The sequence below is a fragment of the Antrostomus carolinensis genome, unplaced genomic scaffold (genome assembly GCF_000700745.2).
Source record: "Antrostomus carolinensis isolate BGI_N321 unplaced genomic scaffold, ASM70074v2 scaffold18441, whole genome shotgun sequence".
Classification (NCBI taxonomy): Eukaryota; Metazoa; Chordata; class Aves; order Caprimulgiformes; family Caprimulgidae; genus Antrostomus; species Antrostomus carolinensis.
Window position 1 is genome coordinate 105,168 of NW_010296503.1, and position 22,162 is coordinate 127,329.

Genomic DNA, 22,162 nt, shown 5'->3' on the forward strand with positions numbered 1-22,162 from the left:
ATACCTTGCTCACCAAACAAGGGTATGACAGGATGCAACCTATGCCTGTAACACTACCACTCTTCCTTCTCAGCATAGCATTTGTCTGTTTTCATGGAGCTAAGCTGTATCCTACAGAATCAGTTTTGCTTCCTTTACACAAATGCAGTATAGTGACTTGAACCCCGATTACTGAAACTCCTGACGAGCTGTCTCCATACCGCCATACCAGCCTATGAATGCATTTGGATCTCTATTTCCACCCCATACGCAGCGTTTACACATCAGAAAAACAAGAAATCACTACTGTAAGAAGAGTTCCCAAAACAGAATGAAAAGATTATGTTAGTGGTGTAGTGTATCAAATGATTATGACAAGTAAATGACCTTGTCTAGGAAGACTATCAAGCAACTGACCATAGAGGTTTGGTTCCACTCAAACTATACAAGAAACTCAGATCATCTCAAGTCTCTGCCATCAACCTTTACACTTGCAGCCTCTTCCACTCGAACTTCAGAAAGCCACTTGGAAAATTCATGAGACGGAACCAGCTACTGGCATCAAGGAACATAAAGGCACTCAAGCTTCTATGATTCTCTTTGCTGATCAGATCAGACATTGTAACAGTTGCACAAAGCCAGCAGGTAAGTGAAACAGGAGCCGATAGCGCTTTTAGACTGGATGTTAGTGGCCCTGGTAGGGGAAAGCATCCTCTTCATAGATCTCTCAGGTACTGTTGTCATCAGTTGACCCCACGCTACCCTAATAAAGCCTTAAAGGCCTGCTGGACTCTTCATGAGGAGAGATTAGAATCTAACCAGGGGTCTCACATGTTGGCTAGATACTGATCTGAGGAAATGTGAGGGAAGTATTCTTGTCCATGCTAGACTACTATGACACATCCTAAAATAAACTGTTTCTTCAGCAGCAAAAGTGACATGAACACATCACACCAGAACTGGAATAATGTTCTACCAGCTGAGCCCTGGTTTCTAATTCTGATAAAAGGACTTATTTTTCAAGACTTATTTCTTGACCTCTGATCTTACAACAATACAGAGTAGAAACATAAGGGGAAAAGCCCTTTCTTTTCTGCAAAAAGTATTCCCAGTTAAGTTTTACATTGAGATTGTGGGCAATTTATCTTTCATTGCCCCTTCCTTATTTTTCTAGCACCCAGATACCCAGAAAAAGTATCTTCCATTGTTGAATGCCAGTCAAGGAAATTTCTGCTCAAGAGGATGATGCTAACTTGAAACACAACTGTGCTGGAATTAAAACATACAGTTCATTCAGTGAAGACTTCCTCATGACAAGAAGAATCCCTGTTCCTCCTTTCCCAATTCTAGAGAGACAATAATCAATCCATGTTCTGTTCTTAAAACCCGAACTGGAGATGTCTTAGGAATGCCCCATGACAATGGAGTACAGTCACGGCTTATACCTTTATCCCATAAAAGCAAATTCAGTGATTCTTCAGATCCAGCCAAGCCCCAACACAAAATTCACAGAAGGTCTTGCTTAAAATGCTATAAACTTTTCCACATTTTCAGTTTTATCAAGTACATAAATGCTTTGAAATGATGCATGTAGACATAAACCAGAAATTTCCAACACTGTTATAATAAAATAACAGCAATAAAAGGACAAAAGGTCCAGCCTTGTTTCTTTTTTGATTTGGACAAGCACAGGAGACTGAAAGTGGGATGCAGATTCCCCTTATCTGGCCACAAAAGCACACAAGATCTGAAGATTAAACCTAAGTGCACCCAAAAGTAACATCTGAACTTCACAGACAGGCTTATTTTGAAAACTCAGCAACTATCAAGACTACTAGGATCAAAGATGAAGATTGTTTGTTGGCTCAAGGAGTTCTGGCTGGCACACTGTGAGACAAAACAATAAAAATGTTTTCTATATTATTCTCTGGGCTTTGTGTCTGTTGGACTGCAGAGTCAACTTGAACAACACCGATTTATCTTAGCAGGCCAGCAGACTGCCACTCCTAGCTGGGAAAACAGGGACTGTGTCCATCATTTCCAGAGGGGCCCCCAGCTCTCTGGTCCTTCCTACCCATGCTGGGACAGAGCTGCCAGCTCCAAATAATGAAAACCCAAGAAGTGGGAGGAGAGGCAGGAAAGGAAAGGAGAGTCTGTTCATATTTTCTGTTTATGAAATGTCTAACTTTCAGCATTCTTACCTTAGAAAACCCTTTTGTAAACTACCTTAACAAAGAGCAAGCAATGGTACAAGAGAGGAAATTCAAGTTTCCCTTTGGGGCTTCCTGCTTTCTTTTCCTGCCATCTCTCTCAGGACAGGACGAGTCCTTTGGACATAGCAGTCTACTTTAAATTTCAAAGCCAGGGCTTCTTTATTGTAACACCAACATGATCGTGTCCCTTTGTCAACTCCTTCCCAGACGAACGAATGATCTCCTAGGAGAAAGATGTCAGATGACACCTCCCTGGGTCAAAAGTCCAAGAGCAGAGCATGGCTAAGACCTACCAACACTGCTGTGCGCTGATGCGCTTTGGACAAGTCCTTCCAGTCACAGAGAATATTGATTCCATTCTAGTTACTTCCCTCCACGCTTGTACACTAGTTTCAGACAGAAATTAAAATGCAGTGAGTGAGCATGCACCACACTTGGAGCGAGGTAATGAGACATCTGTTTGCACAAGTTCTTGGTGGAAAGAGAACATACAATCAACAAGGGAGACTTCTGCATCCAAAAACTGGTGCAGTTATTCGCAGTAGCTAACATTAGCCCTCCAACTTAGATGCTTTACTGATACATCCCTACACAAACAAGTGAGCCTCAGGTGGGTGCTTTAGAGCCTTTTAATTAAAACCCGATTTTTCCTTTCATTTTAATAGGAGCTTCAAATACACACAGAGGTGCCTGAAGTTGACCTTTGTGACTATTGTTCTTCCTCCTCTCTGACCAAAACTGCTATGAAAAGTAGGCCACAGAGAGTAGAGGCCACAGTTTCAAAAGGTGAATGCCTAGAGCTAAGTATATACAGCTATTTTCAGGCACTTTTAACTGGGTGGCCTGATTTTGACAAGTTCTGAGTATGCACCACTCCAGCAATGTACATGCTCCATAACTTCCAAAAAATAAAACCTGACTACCTACTTTGGTGTTGAATTGCAAATACACAGTTTCCTACTCAACAACAGATCTACAATTTCTGTTAAAACAATAGCTACACGGATTTGCTTGGCATCAGAGACTCACTATATATCAGAGTGTGTGTATGTGTATCTGGAAAAGGGGTTCCTGTCCTGAAAAATGGCATCTAAAGGGAAGAGACAGGCACATGAGTGCCAAGGGAAGAAAGAGACGCACAGGGGTGACATGCTCTGCCCAAAGTCATGCAGCAAGTCAGAACCAGTGCCAAGCAGAAAACCCCGAGCCCCAAATCAAGTGCCTTACCCATTACACCCTGCTGAGCCTCTCTCCTACTCATAGAAGATACATGCAGCTGTTTAAGGAGTATTTCCAACACAGACAGACAGAATCTGACAAAAAAAAAAAAAAAAATCCAGAGAAGAGAGAAGGATGCTGTGATCTGTTCTGTAATATCCCCCAAAATCAGAAAGGAGCACACACAGCAGCAACAGCATCTCATATAACAGTAAACAATCAAACAAAAATTATTTGGATTACATGCTGGGATGAAAGTATCACAGCTAAAGGGTTTTATACTGCTCAGTGTCCTGAGGGACTAGTTCCTGTACTTCAAAAAAAACCGTTAGGAGAGAGAAATTCAGGAGCTGTAAGAGAGTTTTCTCTTCTAGGGTAACCCCATGAAGACTAGTTTCTGTGGAAATTTAAGATTTGGAGTTAAATTTAAGAATCTAAGAGCAAGAAAATTTTAAAATAATGAAAAAAAGACAGGTAGAAGTGGTTAAAGAAATTAACTCCAGGGTCTGCAATATCTGAAGTTCAAACATTAACAAAGAAACCTGTAAGTCACTTGAGACAGCAAAGGAAGCTGAGTAGCAGATGGGAACACTAACTAGGTAGAGCAGCAAGTAAGTAGCATGTTTACCTCAGTTTTGGTTTAAATTCCTTCAGTTTAAATTATTACTTGCAAGATATGCAGGGAATTTTAAAATTTTAATCTTAAAACTAAAAACATAATGTAGAAAGGTTAGTTAGTGCATAGTCACAGTGATTACTTATTACCATCTTAAGCATAATTTAAAAACTCAGATCTTGAATTCCAAGGCTGTGGGATCACACATTTTCAACATGGCACAAGAGAATTTAGTTATTTTTCATGAGGCTAAAGCTTAAAAAAGGCTGACAAAGTTGCAACCATACAATACCCTGATAAAAATGAAATTTCCATTAAATAATGCTCCTGATCTTTCACCAAACATTATAGAACCTGATCTGGAGCACTTCTATACCAGAAGCAATTCTTCACAGATAAGTAAACAAAGCCATACAGCTCCTGAGAGAACTCAACTGCTATAACAAAAAATTTATTCAGTGATTTATTTCAAGATAGACCGACCAGCTATGTAGGACACAAGTTGGGAATACAACCTTTATCTTTTCAGATCTTTTTAAAAAGACTCAGAAGTGAAGGTTTCGGAATAACTAGCTCTTTTTGAGCTTGCACTCAAAATAACACAGAACAGGAAAAAGAGGAAGTCACAGCCCTGGCCAGACTATTGCTTCCAAAAAAGAATCCATTAAAACCAAGGCTAAAATACCTCTTAAAGCTCTCCCCCTCCTCCTTCTCCCCCCTCCAAAAAAAGTCCCACTCCCTTCCAAGGGAGATATCACTATCTGTACTAAAGAAAATAAAAATCTCTGCAAGTCACTTCAGCAACTGCTTGTTGAAAGCTAGCACTCCAGGTTCAAGGTGAATCCTGGAGCAGGTTGCCCAGAGAGGTTATGTAGTCTCCATCTGTGGAGATATGCAAAACCCAACTGGACATGGACCTGGGGGACCTTCTCTAGAGGATCCTGCTTTGGGAAGGGAGTTGGACTTCGTGATCTCAAGAGGCTTCTTCCAACCTCAGTGATTCCGTAAATCTATGAATCTTCTATTTCCACAAGGATTGAGAGGTTACAGTGTCAGTCTAGGACATGGAAAGTCCAAGTTCAACCCTGTGCTTTCCCTCAGACTACACGTACAACTCTTGCCCAGGTAGTAATTTTCCTCCACCTCAGCTCCTTTAGTGGCCACAGACTGTGGTAGCAGAGACAAGGAGTGTGTCACAAAGCATCTTTCCAACCCATTCTTAGGAGGCTGGATCAAAGTATTTATCATTCAAGGCATTTGACTCAATAAAGAACAAGCTACAGGACTTTATGAAAGCTTGATGATGTCTAGATACCAAATTTTAGACACTTCAAATAGCGACTCCCTTTTTCAGGAAGCATGGAGAATTCACTGTTAAAAAAGCAGGCAAGGCATTAACCTGGACATCTGAAAGATAATTACATTTCAAATCAAGCTGCTTACAGAACATTGGGCTCTAAACACAGTCACCTCGGCAACATCTGCTATTTCAAAAGTGCAGGCAACACAGAGGGAGAAGGATTCAGCACAGTACAAACTGGAGTCAGCAGAGCATGTGGTCATCCGCCCTTTAACTCAAGGGGTGCCAATCTTTAGTTATACATTTCTTGTAAGGTCTATAGGGTTGAAATGAATTGTAAACTGAAGACCATACATAAAGAATATACTTCATTTATAGTTACTTTAAAACATATTTCAAATAGAGGTAATGATCACCTGAATCCAAAATTGGTCTGTAAACAAACACTGAATTTTATTTTGAAAGATTTTCAACAGCAGAAGATTTCTCCTTACATACATACTCAACCCTCCAGTGTTTATAGCATTGCTTTGGAAGAGATAATCCCTTGCACTGAACTTAAGCAATCAATTTTGTATCCTGTGATAAACTGGGCTCTCTAGTTACAGCTAAAGACTAGGATATTATTTTCTTGGTAGTGACTTCCATTTTGAAATTCCAGAACGAAAAAAGATGTGGGTCCTAATACAACTCATGCTATTCACAGATGTACTACTTCTTGTTTGAATTTTCTAAGTGCTCATGGCCTTGGGATACGAGATGACAGCTGCAAAGGAGAAAACATAATTTAGCAGGTGAAAACAAGGAGTAGGGGGGAGAAAAATCCACAACACTTTAAGAGGGATGTAACTTTTTTCTCACTGCAGATCATTATGTACAGGAATACAGAGGCTGATCTACTTAGCCCAGAATGGTAAGTTAGCCAATTACTCAGCTCTCCTGAGATCTCTCCTGCTAAATATAAAGTTAGTTCAAGGTCTCTGTCATGATATTTCCGATTATAAGACAGAAATAAGATGAGATGGGGAGGGGACATAGGGATAGGGGAAATCTGGTCACTTAACACTGCAGCGGCCAATGAGAAGAAGTGAAGCTTTTCCTTACCTCATTCCTCAAATTTATTAAGAGCTTCTCTTCAAAGTATTAGCTTTAATTGAATACAAACCTCCCCCCCCCGCCCCGTTCTTAAGCATTTATTCCTTTTTCTTATCAGTTTGACCAGAGGAGGCCAAAATATGTGCAAGACAAGCTACTTATAAAACTGGATGCTCTCGCAAATATATTGTTCTCATGGAGATAACAATAATAATACTGATAGCAATTTAGGAAAAAAAACCCTCTACTGAATCTCTCCATTGTTGGAACAAAATCCCAACCACTTCCTTGGAGTACAGGTTTTCCTCAGCACCTCTCTCTCACTCACAAACAGCAATAACTAGTACAATACAAAATCCTTTTAAACTAATTGAACATTTTTTCCTAAAGAGATTCCAAAAGGCAAGGAAGAGTGCTCCAAATTATTAGTCTTATTTTTATGTGAAGACACTGCTGATGTGGCCAGGCAGGTCAGATGAAAACATACGTCTACAAACCCACAATTATAAAAATACAAACTGATGAGCTTCCTATCTGCCCATCAAGATAGTGATAACACAATCACAATGGTAATTCCAGTAACACCCCATTAGAACACAGTTCAGCAGAGCAATGTGCTCCAAGGAGAGTTATCTAACATATGAAACAGTTACTTCAAGAGCTACTCTAGATTTAAACTCAAAAGCCAATAAACGTTTCAAGAATATGATAGTAACAGAAGTAGAAAAGGAATGAAACACTAACTTAACCCAACAGTTAAAATGGTTAAAATTATAAGATACTAGAATTATTCAGGCTGAAAAGGCATAACTTCTAAATGTGGGAATACAACTCAAATGATGCCAATTAAAGGCAATAGTCTATGTCAGGTAACTAGCCAACACCAGAAGTGCATTTATGTTCCTTCCGGCGATTAACTTGTGCAATAGGCTCCCAGTGCTTCTCAAAGGTCTTAGCTCTATTCACAGTTTAATTTCTTTCAGTCCTTTCCAAGACCAATTTTTCTTCTTCCATAAATCTTCCTCATATTCATGCCTCAGGATTCTTACGACAAACTTCTAAGTTTGCACAGTCATTTCAATTTACCAGCACGCACAAAAAGACAATGTTTTCCAGAAGATTTCTTGGAGTGCTCACTGTAGTAAATACACTCCCTATTAAACACTCATCGCGTTTTTAACCAGATGCAAACCTCCTTTGTGTATCTGGAAAAAGAAGAGCATGGGATTCCAGAGGGCAATCCTGTGTCACAGGATTGCATCAGTGTTTGCACTCCCATGGAAATAGAGAATGCAAGGGGCCCAAAACCACTACTTCAAACATCATGTCCAGCCTCTAGAAGCCAGCTGCTTCCTTCTCTAGTCACAGTAAAAGCCTTCAGGTAGAGCAGGTATTGGCCTACCTTGCATGTATGCCTCTATTTGCCGAATCAGCTCATAAGACTTGGATCGGTCCAGAAGTGTACGAATAGCCGGAAGAGGGTCCAGGATAATGGTTTCTGGATGAGCATCAATATACTCCTGCAAAACAAATACAGAGAGTGAAAACCAGAATGTTTCTGGGGAACAGAATAGCCAATGTTAAAAACCTCAATGTCCAGCTTCTCATCGAGGGGAGGCAAAAGGCCACTGGCAATGCAGGAAGTCACCAGAAAGTTTTGACACGGACATTTGGAATGAACACAAACATGACAGCTAACTGTCTTCTGATGGCAAATTTCTCCTGTGGACTCCCCACCAGCAGTGAAACCTGTGCTGCAACCGCATCAACTCAGAAAGGAGCCAGTGGCAAAGTGCCACAGTAACAGCTGTGAGCAGAGCTGAGAAAAGCAATTTGGAGAAGAAAGATGACACACTGCTATCTTGGGGTCAGCCTTGCACTGAGTTACTGCACGTGAGCATCACAACTGTCTGAACTAAGCTCCGAACTACATCTGGGTTCTTTAATGTTGTTATTATTGCTGTCCTCTAGCTGGGCTCAAGACAGTGTTAAGAGCTGGACAATAAGAGCTCTAAGTTTTTTTGGCAGAGCTGAAGAGACTGTGTCTTCACTGAGTTTTGAAAGCATCTATCTTGCTACTGCTCTAAGTTTATACTCTTCTCTCCTGACTACAAGAACAAAGCAAAGTTAATGTTCTCATGGATCTTTATCTTGGGAACTGAATTCCCCATTCCCGGAGGTCATGACTGCACTACTGCATCTTTGCCGTGAATACTGACACCGTCAGGTATTGCCCTTGCAAACCCAACAAAACTTCCTTCTGTTTCTCAGAACAGAAGCAGAGTTCCTTCATCTGGCCCCATTAAGTCAATGAGACAAAGAAGCATCCATCTTACTCTATCCAAAATCAAACAAACATTTCCAAAGTTAGCATTGTCCTTTGTTTTATTCAACTTCCCAAAGCCATCTTTAAGTTTCCACTCATTTCTTTAAATCCGTTCATGCAAATGAACAGTAAATGCTCCTGCAAGTAATGGACTTCCATGAAGTCCTACTTCCTTAAGTTGGTGACTTCAGAGAACAATACATACTCTAAAAGATATTTAGGAGTATGATGAGGTGGCCTCAGGAGATGCACTTTGCTAGATACTGAGCTAGAGAGAAAAGAATGGCCTTATCTGTTCCCAGCAAGTGATTCTGCTCCAGACACTGACCGGGTAAGCAGACCTCCTCCACTCCCCCTAGCACGGCCCAGGAGGCAAACTGGCAAACTGTTGCTTTCTGCTGACTACGTAGTCTGAACTGATGGCTTGCCACAAGGGGATTATTCTTTTGAGGCTAAGAGGATCCAGCATTGGGGTTTAATGAACCCACTGCATCACCCACAGCACACAAGTAGCTTTCCTTCCCAGGGCGTGAGGCACCCTTCAGTGGCAATACGTGTCTGACGTATTTAATAATCCCTACAGAACACAGAGAGTGAATTCCCCAAAGATGCGTTCAACTTTGCCGACACTTGGGAAGAGTAACGGACAGGACCTTTCGCACAGGCAGTCACCACAACTGTCAGACCCAGTTGCTGTCTCACCCTTGCAGTGTAGCCTGGCTAAAAAGCCTCTTTGGCTCTACTACTAGAGCAGAAGCTGGGTTCATTTCAAGTCGTTAATACCCAAAACATACAGAGAACAGTTTTGATGAGTCTCCTGCCCCCAGTACTTACAGAGTCTCAAGCAGAGTAGTCAGTTTTCAAATACAGAAGAGATTTTAATTTTTTTTAAGAGAGTAATTTGTTACCTAATGCATCTTAAACACCTATGTGTGTGTCTATGCATAGGTGCCCTTTTACGTAGGAGCTAAAAGACACTTTGTGGAGGTAGGACGATCCAGTGATTAAGGTATTAGCTTAAACTTCCTGATCATGAAACTGTATTTGACTGTCTCAACATATCCAAAGCATAACAAGACAGCTCTTTCAGCCCCTCTGTGCCTCAGCTTAAAAGATATGGAGCTATGACAGTGTGCATCTTCATGAACACATTACAGATGGTCAACACTCTCGTGGGGCAGCGGGTAAGTACTCATGGTAACTAGACTGAACAAGCCACAGCTCCAAAACGTGACCTCAGCAGAGGTCTAACAGCAAACGTCCTGCGGCATTTCTCACGTGTGTGTACTAGCTCTTGCCTTCACACTGTGGCGACCACCCCGCTGCGTCAACCAGTTTCTGGTTCCACCTTGAATTCAAGCTCCCCATACTTCCATCCTGGCCCAGCCTCTACTCTCTACATACTAACCCTTCCACTCATACGTACATTCGTCCTGCCTGTGGCCTCCATCCCCTTCACTAGTCTCCAAGGAGGGAATGATTTCTCCCTCTCCCAGCTCTTTGTGCACCTTCACAATCTTCCTGATGCTCACCTTGGCACTGAGGACTATCCTCACTTCTCTGGGTTAGTTATGTTCCACTTGTTATTTTGGCTCATGTTACTCGAGAGTACTTCCAGAGGGAGCTTTGTTTTTTTATGCTTTCTGTAAGGAACTTCAGAGTGCTTTATTTATAATGATAATAGCTCTACACCATATTAAAAGATCATTCAAGCAGTAAGTGTGACACAGCGTAACGAAGTTTAACAGGAATGAAGGCATGATCCCAAGGCAAATCTACACCAGGCAACATGTCAACAGAAGTGAGCATCTTAGCTGACTTTCCAGTGACTGATTTCTCATCCTGTTGCTTTAAGGATCCTCCAAAACGCTTTGGAAGGCAAACATTAAATAACCGATTAAGATGAAGGAGGTGGGGGCTGTTTTCCAGAAGCATTTAGAGTCTGTAGGACTTTTAACAAATTAATGTCAAGAAGAACTGCATCGAGCACAAGGCAACAGCCCCTTTGCACACACACAGAAGCCTGAACATGAGCTTTCTTTATAAAACAAGGAAATTTCTCAGCATCAAACCTGTTGCAGGTACTATTCTCCAGCTCTTCTCCATTTACAGGCTTAGGTACTTGCCCAGCCAGAGGGCACAGGAACGGCTAAACTTAGACTGTCAGCAGGGCAGTGAAGATCTGCACCATCTGAGTAAGAAAGACTGGGACCTGAAGTAAGTGTCTCCTAGAGCTAATCTGGGGATGGGCTACAGATCTCTCATTTTAACTGAATCCAGAAACGGTCTCACCTTTGAAGCAAAAAAGTCTGTCAACGCAGAACAAGGTTAATGTATTTGAACACAGGCAGTGGCTAACTGCTCAAGCTGTTTAGGGGACAGGAACATCAAAATGCACTCAAGTCCTTACAACTCTGTAATCTCTTCTCAAGGTACTGTGTGTTGCTTGGATTTCCATCACAAAGCATTAACTCTGCATTCAAAAACAGAACCATCAAGTTGCACCTGGATCCCCAAAGCAAATCACCCGGGCTCCCCTTGGGCATGTATGCTGCCAACACTTTCCCAGTCTCCCAGCTTCACACCAGTACATCACCAGCATATGCAAAGGAGTTCCAAAATCTATGCACAGAAAACTACTTAGAATTAATTTAAAAATCCAAACCCTAACAGCAATTCCCCACAACAGGAAATTACAATAAGAAAAATCATTTTTGTTAGCTTCACAGGAACAATTATGGCAGCCCATGTGAAACCTTTCATATACTTTGATTCTTTACTAGGGACTGCTGCACACTCGGGCATCACGTTTTACTGAACATATAACTGTGAAGATCACTAAGATTGGAAAACTCTTGATGCAGCCTAAGTAGCAGCATGGCACAGAATGACTCCACTACCAGAAATACAGATCAGGATGAACATTAAGGGTTTGTGTCTAAGAATTCTGACAACAGATGAGCTATTATAGATGTGAACTTGAAAACAGAGCAGCTGCAGAAGGAAAAGAGAAACACTGAAGCCAAGAGACAGCTTTCAGTACAGCACAACCTTTCACATTTGAATGTTCAAGTCTTCTCTGGTCATTCCAACAAAACAAGTCTGCACTCTCCTTTGGTGGATTTCCCAAAGACTGGTATCCAACAGCAGATTCCAACAACCCAGGCAACAATCTGGAGGATATTATTTCCCAACAATATTTTGAAAGGGTTCTGTCCTTGGGCTGCAGCTCAGCTTGACCCAGACAACATCTATGTTTTCCTCTTTCTAATCTTTGACATAATAAAAGCAAACAAGAAGAAACAAGGACTTTTAGCAGATCCTCCTTTGTTTGTATTCCAAGCTTGACGTTCAGTTATGCTCTGTACCAGTCCTGTTACTGGCAGAAGGCCAGCAATGAAACTTGAAATCAAAACAGAAACCAACTATTTCATGTTCCCTATTAAATACATCTGGATATAACCCAGATATTTAAAAAAAAACAAACTGAGAAGCCTGTGTATAGATGAGAATAGATTTGTTTGTCATTTTACCCAAAAAGGTACCTTTTTTTTTTTTCATATTTTAACAGAAAGCTGATACAGTATCTACTGCAAATATTAGGTCATTAGACGATAAGAGAGACTCACTGACTCATTGACTTGATTTTATTACTAAGTAATAAAGCTTCTATAATCTTTTGTCTAATATTTTTTAAAAGTTCCATATTAAAAAATAATGTTAGCAAATGAAATAATAACAGCATTTGGATTTGTGTTTTCCCATGTACAGAAATATGAAGGTGACTGTTTGTAACAACAGAGCAACATTTTCCAAGGGGGAAATAAATGTGAAGAGAGACACAAGCTCGTCTAAAGAGTTTGCATCAGATTCAGACTTAAAAGTTCCTTTTTGTTGTTTTGGGCTGTGACTGTCTCTTTTCATGGAAACCTCCTTCCAAAAGGAAAGGTGTAATGCAAGTTGGATCTTGAACAAGCACTCATCTCAAAACAGTTTGCCTCCATCTAAGAGACTCCTGCAGTGGCTGGGAGGGATGAGGGGAGTGCCAAGGAGAAGTGGGGAGAGATCTCCTCTGTTACATTTCTATTTGCTGTACATCTCAAAGGAAGTACTCAGCTTCCCTATTTAGCCTTCAAAAGTCTACCACTGATTCATCTAGTAAATATCCACCCATAAGAAGTTACCCTACCAGTTAGCACTTGAATGACAATTTTTTAGCTAATTTTGCCTGCTTACCAGGCTCTTCCAACAAGTGTAAGACAGAATTATTTTTCAAATGGGAATAACACAAGTATTGGCCTGTAAATTCAGGAGCAAACAGACAAACAGACCATTTCAACTGTGTCTCACCCTATCCCCCCAATAAGAAAAAAATTAAGATTTGACAGTTTCCTTTGCTTTTTCACCAGTGTTTTCTCAGTAAAGTACATGAAAAGAAATTTCAAATGTTTAAGTATTTTCATAGTACAAAGCTGAAAACCAGGAACAGAATGGGCTAGTATCTTTTTTTTTTTTTTTTTTAAAAAAGGGCAATTAAAAATCCACTGACATAAACTCCTTGAGTATGTATCCAGATCGACTTCCTGCAGCTGAAGCTTCTGAAGAAAGTATCAGTGCAGGAAGAATAATACGCTTTTCCCCTTCCAAGCAAGAGCAATCCCCTAACTCCTTCTCTTCCAAGATGTCACCCTAATTTTCCTTCCTCCCAGTCCCAAAACCTCCTAAGGAAGCTTCTGAATCAAGAATAGAGGAGCCCTTCCTGGAGAACTTCAGAGAGTCAACAGCTGGAAGGCAGGAGGAGAGGAAACACTTTAAAATTTTCATCAACCTGACAGCAGAATCCTAGGCATAAACCTGCTTCCAATCTATCTTTTCAAGAAGGCTAATGCAAAGAGAACCTGTTTAGAAAAAACTCTGAAAGACAACTTAATAAGCCTATTGATTTTCCATCACTTGAGCCATCATTTTTAATGGAACAGACTAGTATGAAGCTGCAGTGAATGAAGCTACTCAAGCTCCTGCACAGCTATGACAGGACGCTGCTCAGAGGGTATTTTGCTCTAACCAGAGCATAACAAAGATTCCCCAGTCAATGACTTACAGAAGCCAAAACATATTCACTTTTCAGAGTCATAAACTTTGTCTAGAAGTCAGGAACTGAGGTAGTTTCATTCTCTTTCTTACCAAGACGACAGGAACTGGAGCATCAGCAAGTGAAAGGAACCCTTGGGGACCACACCTCTGCCCATGTAACTTCTCCCATATTTCTCTGGACAAGAAGAAACCACCAAGGACTGTAATAATTTTTTACTAGATAACAAATAAACTACATTCAATCAGTTCAGGCCCCAGAGAAGCGAGACTAATCATCATCATCATCATCATAATCTCTACAAATAATCATCATCCCCAAAATAAGGATCTAAGTGTCCCACGAAGCAAATGGAAAGTTTTCTCTACTTTGCACTTCATGCACTAGACTAAGTGCTGCATGCAGTCTTCACTTCAGCTTTGGATGGGATCACTGTCACTCATCACTGATCTTCAATGCAGTGGAGAACAGTGTGCACCCATGAATACTCTCCTGAGAAACTGCAGTCCAGACCACATCCAGCTCAGAAAACTCAGCCCTAAAGGTCTTGTGCAGCTAAAAAGCCCAATGGCAACAGGCCATTCCTTCTGGCTGTTTTCAGAGTCTCCTGTAATGATTATTTTTTACAAGGCAATTGAGAACAGTAATTAAACAGCAAGACATAAAGGGCATGCTAAGAAGCTTCCTAGTCCATTGGCACTCTGCACCAGGCCATACAACAGTTCATCACAGACTCCAGAGAGCGGGCACACAGACTCATGCAAGAGTGAAGCCAGTTTCCTCTTCAGCTCTTGCAGATGAGATGGTCAAGGCCTCTACAATACACCTCTGAAAAAAAGTTATTCTTACAAAGGTCATAAATGTAGCCTGGCAGATCATTTCTCCCCCTGTGGTCAAGGATCCCAAGCTCTCTGCTTCCTGGAAGACTACTTTATGGAGCCAAAAGTAAGACTGATGCCAGGTATCATCTTGATGTTAGTTACATATATATATTCAATATCAGGAAAATCAGCATCATGAATTTTGCACTGTTCAGTCTGGTTAAGATAATCAGAACTTGTTCTGTCACTTTAATGAACAATAAGGGAACGACACTCTTTCCACTTGCGTGCAGTTGCCAGAAATATCACAGTGCTTATGCAACATCTTACACACATAAGTACCTCTCTTGCAAGGTGGTCATTTATATTTTTTAAGTTGCTCATTGATTTTAGCTTAAAAAAACCCAAAACAACAGCTCCATCCCACACACTTCATACAAATGGATTCTTACAATTTGTTTTTTCTATGGAATATACTTCTCTTAATTTCTAACAGTTTACAATATCTTGTATTATTTTTAAGTCAGATGGAAACAGGCAGTAATTTATTGCCAGTTTCTGCCCTGCATACAAAATCAGGTGAGAGTATACCCTCTGAACACCCTTTGGCATATATTTCAACACTGACAGCCCTCATCTCTGCTCTGCTGGTTCCTGGGTACATGTTTTACTGCCATGAAAGTTTCCTGCATGCCAGCGATGTGGCACAACTCTGTCACATATGCAGAGCCAGAAGCCAAGGTCTTGGTTTACCGGGAGAGGGTATCATGCAGAGGCTGCTCACAGGGGTCCCTGCCCTCTATCTCATTCACTAGAAAAAGATCCTCTCCCGGTCTGGAAGGCACTGGGAGAGGATCTTTTTCTAATGAACGCATTTGAAGATACTGAGAGATTATAATTCTATACCCACCGTCAGAAATATGTGTAGTTCAGTAATGGAAACCTACATTCCAGTTCAACTACATGATTGTGGACAAGTCATCCACTTGTGCTATGCTAAAGAACAGTCTATCTGTAAGGACAGATCATCAGACATCAGTGTTACTACTGTAACTTGGTCTGTAAATCAGATGTCATCACAGCTACTACAAATTCACACCAGAGCTAGAAAGAGAACAAACCAACCCCAAGTCCTTATGACAGTCATTTGGAGTTGACCTAAAGGGCTTCTCATATTAATCTCAAAAGGGAATTAATACAATTTCCTTTAATTTACAGCCTGCAAAACAAAAATTGAGGGATGCAAACAGGATGATTCACAGTGTCTAGATCACATAGACACTATGAAAAAGCATGTGACTGAACCCACATTCCAGGATCCCCTTCTAATTCTTTAGGCATCCCACTGCACTTCTTTTCAGGAAGATGGCATCCTCAAAAAGAATAGACAGATCAGATAATACAGTGTTTACTGTACAACCAAGAACTAATGACAGGGAGAGAAGTAAGAACATCAATTTCTCCCCTCTTACATTCTTGGCTTTTTTATTAATTTCATTTTGCAAGAAGAATTAAGCAAGTTTCTTAGCGTAGCCCTGCAACAGCCTTTCTAGAGCATGCCTGGCCAAAGCTTGCCAGTGTGAACACAGCAATGCTAAACTGGAATTAGGCAGTGTTCAAAAAAAGACTAAAACTACCACCAAAAGGGACATGAAATTAAGATTAAAATGGAGAGAAGTCCTCAAAGCATGAGCAGAACTCACCACTGTCCTCTGCACAGAGACACTGGTATAAGACAATGATCTGTATCCACAAGGTGCTTTTCACCCAATTTATTTCCTTCTTATGCAGTTCATATTGTTAGTTGAACAAGTTCAACTGTATTTACCAATCAAGTCAGGAGACGGGGAGCTATTTCTTCCACATCTGACTTGCTCAGAAACTTATCCTCACTACCATCACAGAATCACAGAATGGTCAGGGTTGGAAGGGACTTCAGGAGATCACCTAGTCCAACCTCCCTGCCAAAGCAGGTTCCCTACAACAGGCTACACAGGAAAGCATCCAGGTGGCTTTGGAACATCTCCAGAGATGGAGACTCCACAACCTCTCTGGGCAGCCTGTCCCAGGGCTCTGGCACCCTCACAGTAAAGAAGTTTTTCCTTAAGTTTGTCTGGAACTTTCAGTGTTCCAGTTTGTGCCCATTGCCCCTTGTCCTGTCACCAGCCACCACCAAAAAGAGCCCGACCCCATTCATCTGGCCCCCACATTTCAGATATTTATAGACATTGATAAGATCCCCTCTCAGTCTTCTCTTCTCCAGGATGAAGAGTCCCAGCTCTCTCAGCCTCTCCTCGTAAGGCAGATGCTCCAGGCCCCTCACCACCTTTGTGGCTTTTCCTGAACTCTCTCCAGAAGATCCCTGTCCCTTTTGAACTGAGGAACCCAGAACTGGATGCAGTACTCCAGATGTGGCCTCACCAGGGCAGAGTAGAGGGGAAGGAGAACCTCCCTTGACCTGCTGGCCACGCTCTTTTTAATGCACCATCTCCCTCTACTACTTAAGATCTTGAAAAATATATAGGGAGCATGCATTACTGTAGAGAGAGGTTTTCTAGTGATACAATTGCTTATTGATTAACAGACCTGGAGACAATTAAAGAGTGCTCACTTACATGCAGGATACGCTCCAGGTGTGTGAACAATACCTTTGCTTTCTGCAACACTTCACACACAATTCAAATTTCCAGTATTATCAAAATAAAAAAATGTTTCGACTTTCCACCAGATTACTGGAAATTAGCTTCACAAGAACCATTCACAAGAATTTTTGCTTGAATACTGATATTTACAGGAAAACTATGAAGTCCATTATTAAGAAATATAGACCAATTTATGAAAAGGTGGTGGTAAGCTGAGGCACAGAAAGACATAAGCGTTCTACAGCAATAAAATAGCAGCAATGGTAACAGACAGAACACTGAATTTCAACCCTGTTATCTTGTCTCTGGATTACAGTTATTTCTGTGTCATGACTGTAACCCAAACCTGTTCCAGACCAACTTGTTTCTCCTTCTGTTCTCTGTTATTCTTAGAAGGCAGCAGACAGGTCTGCAAAAATAATGTAACTGAATGCTCTTGTGCTGTGCAGGTATTTAAATACATTTATAACTAGGCAAATCCTACAGAAAGGATTTGACATACTGTATCAAACAGCTCTGTCAGTACTCTCCATGACTCCCTGGGATCAAGGACTGTTCTCACATCTCCACATTAGTTAGCATGTCACAGGAAGCATAGCCCCAGTCGAAATCAATGACCCAACAGCTCACCCATTACTGTACATGCTGTAAGAGATTAAGGCCATGCTACCAACAAAAAACTCAGGCACAGGAGACAGGGGAGGTGATGTTAACACAGATTAACTTAGCAGTATGAGAGAGAAGAGCTGGGTCAGGAAACACAGAGAGCAGTAGGATTTGTTTGCCCCAAATCTTAAGGGAAGGTTTCTTACTGGTTTCCTTCAGAGGCCACTAAAAAGAAATCTCTGTGATTTCCAAGACTAACAAAGATAGCAAGAGCTGCAGCACAGTCCTAAGAAACAACACAGCATGTGGATGCTGTTACGCAGCCTCCTTTAACAGAGGATCACCTTGAGTATAGTGACACTCTTGATTTATTATTTCTAATGGGATGGAGAGGAGAGGCAAGGCTGAATCATTGAACTTGCTCACAAGGCTATACTCTAATAGAGAAAGTAGGATTTCAGGGCAGTAAGAGTTTGGTTGCTTAGCTTTTATTAAGACTATGATTTAAAACTGATTGCAACAGTTTTAACACGGGAGGAGTTAATCAGCCTGTGAGACGTGGGAATGTTTCAGTAAATTCACTGCAGAACAAGGACAATCACATCTTGGAAAAGAGCAATTGCAGTGAACCCAAAGCTCTATGCACTGCCTCCAAACTTTGATCAAGGACACAACCTGACAGGTGAGCGACACAGGAACGACAAGGAGGCACGTATATGAATAGGTGGCAGCTGCTGACAGGCATCTAACCAGAGGGGTCCCAGTGCCACGTACCACGGTGTGCGAGATTTGAATACAACTACTTCTCAGCTGCTCTGAAATAAGGCAGCTTAAGTGAAATTTGCCAGCACTAGTGAAGATTATAATACTGTCTCTGTAAATCAGGGATCTTCAGCCTGAGATAAAGATGTTGCTTTATCATTTCATCATCAGACTACTGATAGGAATTCTTTGGAAAACAGTTGTCCGTACCTCTATGCCATGCACAGTTCTGACCTTCAATGTAAACTTGAGGAAAAAAAATTAATAGAACAGGATTTTCAGCACTAGAGGACAGAATCACTCATAGTAACCTTGATGTTTTAGAAATTAGCATTACAGGAACTGGGAAGACTAGACAGAACTGGGCCAAATTAATTTAGTGGCTTCTGTCATGGAGAGATGCATGCAAAGGACTCTGCAAACACCTGTTCCTCTTTCTGAACAGCACTCATACTCTTGGAATGACATCAGGACAACATTTTCTGGGAAATCAGTTCTTACTAACCTTACCAGTACAACATAAAACCTAACCAAATGTGCAAGTCCATTTTAGACCGACAAGACTATTTTTGCTGGGATATCAGTAGCAGGGCAGCAGTGTGCCAGGGAGCTCTTTTCAAACCCTACCAACTGCACAGAAAACCGTTTGAATTTGCTGTACCAAGGTCATCCTCCTGCTTGAAATGCAGAAGGACTATGAAAGAACCACTTACCTGGAACCTGTGAACCAACTCCAGTGACTGGCTGTCATTCTGGTCTGCTTCAAGGATGACATCTGTCAGTTTATGTATGATCACATCCAATGGGCCCTGATCTTCAATGGGTTTGGTGAGGTCAAGCTGAAGAAACCAGAGAGAAACCTTTTATTAATATATGGGGGATCTGAGGTTCTTGTCCCTGTCACTGTCCAAGGCGTTGCTGCCATGTAGTAGAAGGCATTTACTTCAGATGCTGCCTTAATTTGGGTGTATCACTGAAATCCCTGAGAAATTACATTTCACTGAATGTCAGAAAACTTTACTTGGACATTTATTTCTCAGCAGTGTAGATCAAATTCCATGAAAAAAGCAGTGAAGTCATTGGCAAGCACCCTTCATCCAAACACCTTCCCATGCTTCTTTTCAGCTCTCTCTCCCAGTACTTACAGATAAATGCAAAAGGAATGAGCCAACAAAGATTATCACCACTAATAAAATGAACACCTGCTGTGCCCTTCGTCCTTTGGATTGCACAAAACAGCACCCAGGACGGCAATACAGGTAACACAAAAGCAAGTGACTCGGGATCTCTGCAAATTCATCTGCTGCAGGGAGAGCTATTCCGCTGCTAAGGAGGAGTGCAGCTCCCAGAGCACCCCCACTAGCAAACTTTGGCAGTTAGCTGGACAGGGGACAGATTTGGGGTGGGGTGTGCAGAAACTCTGCTCCAGACAGCATGGGAAGGCATGAAAGTGGTGGCGATACGTGTGATAGTTTCCCAGCACCACGACAGGCTTCAAGGAGCAGAGGAACCACCTGTACTGGAAAAGGATTGAGTTAGGGATCTCATGTAGAAATCTTAATGCAAAGAAGGCTACTGGACCTGATGGGATGCATGCAAGGGTACCAAGAGAACTGTTGTAAGGGTTTAGATTTATCAGGCCAAGTCAAAACTGTGGAGATTCCAATTAAATCAGGAAAAAAATTCCACCATTAGGACAGTCTGGTTGCAGCGAAGAGTCCCACAGAGGATGCAGGATCTATATCCTTCAAAGTTTTCAAGATCTGACTGGACAAAGCCCTAAACAACTTAGTCTGGATTTAATGCTGAGTCTGCTTTGATCAAGGTGATGTACTATGGACCTCTACCAAACTTAATGATCCCATGAAGCTACTTACCAGACTTGAACATCTGTACAGTATAAGCACTAGAATTGGCTTATGTTCTAGCCAACACACCAGGCTGCTGCGAGCATAAAAGCTGCCACGATATCAAGCACTGCCCTTCAACCAATTGTGAGATCTACTGCGTCAGCAGCAACTTAACCTTGTAAACTTCAAACTGGGAACATCTTTGAAACTAAAGACAGATGTGTGCTCAGTAAACCAAAGTTAGCATCTGTTTTTATAGCGACATGCATGCTCCTCTCCATTGCTGCTACCCCTTTTACTCAACGGTAGCAGAGAAAGGGGTGGGGGGCACAGAAGGGAGAGAAGAGCTGGGCAGAGAGGCTGCTGATGCTCTGTTTCAATAGAAGTCTTGTCTTCACTGTCTCATTAGCTTGAGTTTTGTCCTAATAAAATTTCCCACCCTACAGAAATGTCCCTGCTTTGAATTAAAGAGTGCCTCAAGGAAGGTAACGATAAGACAGGGTGGCTGGACCTCAAGAACCAATAAAACTAAAAGGAGCAGAGATCTAGCAGCTTTCTAATAATTTTCTAGTTGTTAATCTAACTGATCCACGTAGCCAAATTGCTTTTCTTCTGTAGGCCCTCTTATCTGGGCTAGACTTACTTGAGCAGAATAACTGAAGTTAGCTACAGCACAAAAGCAAACCAAAAGACTGCCAACTCTTCCCAAACAGAGACCACCTTTGCTTGCACAACACTATATGCTTCTACTAACAGTTACAGGTTGAGGCTCCAGTAGTACCTTTGAAGTATTTACATAGATTCTAATACAACTGGAAAATACATTGTGCACCTATCTTCCAAAGAGACTAACGGAGACACTGTTCACAGGTGGGCAGCAGACTCTCTACATGCGAAGACCATGTAAGAGTAAAGACAAACAAGACAGACTTGATGTGGATGCTCGGTAAGCTGTGGTTGGGTGAGGCAGTCCACAGAAAGTCTGGCTGTCCTGACACTTACATTACTGCTCCCACAAGTAGTGCAGCATGAAGGTTATGGGACAGTGTAAGCATCTGCAAAATTAAGGCAAAACAAAGTGAACTGCAGTTTGGCTAAGGATATAGAAGGAGATGATCTACTTCTCCAATCAAGCTCCAGAAAAATCAGTTAATATCCCTAAAAGATATCTCAAATAACCACACTGTTTTTCCTGAGATTTTTTCATCTGCCTATCACATCTGGAAGTAAACAGCAAAACAAAGAGTCCATTTAACTAGGTCAGAAAGTCCCCAGTTGCCAAGGTACAAAAATGTGCATTAATCAATTTTCAGGACTTCCAGTTTGAAAAACAGCGAGAAGCAAGTAAGTATTTGAGATTGGTTACCCTTCTACATTCTCCCTGCACTTGCAGTGCAATCTGCACAGAAACATTCAGAAAACAAGAAAACAGTCCTCCCTTTCAGCCTTGACCCAAGAATAGAAATAAGCCTTCAAGGCATATCCAGGCATTTTCAGCACAGTGTTTTGCAGAAGCATAAGATATCTGGGCAAGATAACTTCTTCACAACAGTTGTGCCAGCTAAAAGCAACTGGCATATTTTGACAATGAAACCAAATGCACCTACTTTGTGCATCAGAAAGTGTCAAAAAGGGCCCCTGA

The 22,162-nt window shown here is 41.4% G+C and overlaps 1 protein-coding gene across 1 annotated transcript in view; it reads right to left on the minus strand.

The window, feature by feature from the left end:
• ITPK1 (inositol-tetrakisphosphate 1-kinase) overlaps positions 1-19,509 on the minus strand; it is a gene marked incomplete at its 5' end in the record, with an annotated part of 70,373 nt that extends 50,864 nt beyond the window's left edge. Inside the window, 2 exons of the mRNA XM_010178322.1 lie at positions 7,824-7,941; positions 19,384-19,509. Of these exons, the coding sequence (XP_010176624.1) occupies positions 7,824-7,941; positions 19,384-19,509 (244 nt within the window). The remainder of the gene's footprint in view (positions 1-7,823; positions 7,942-19,383) is intronic.
• Positions 19,510-22,162: the final 2,653 nt, after the last annotated feature.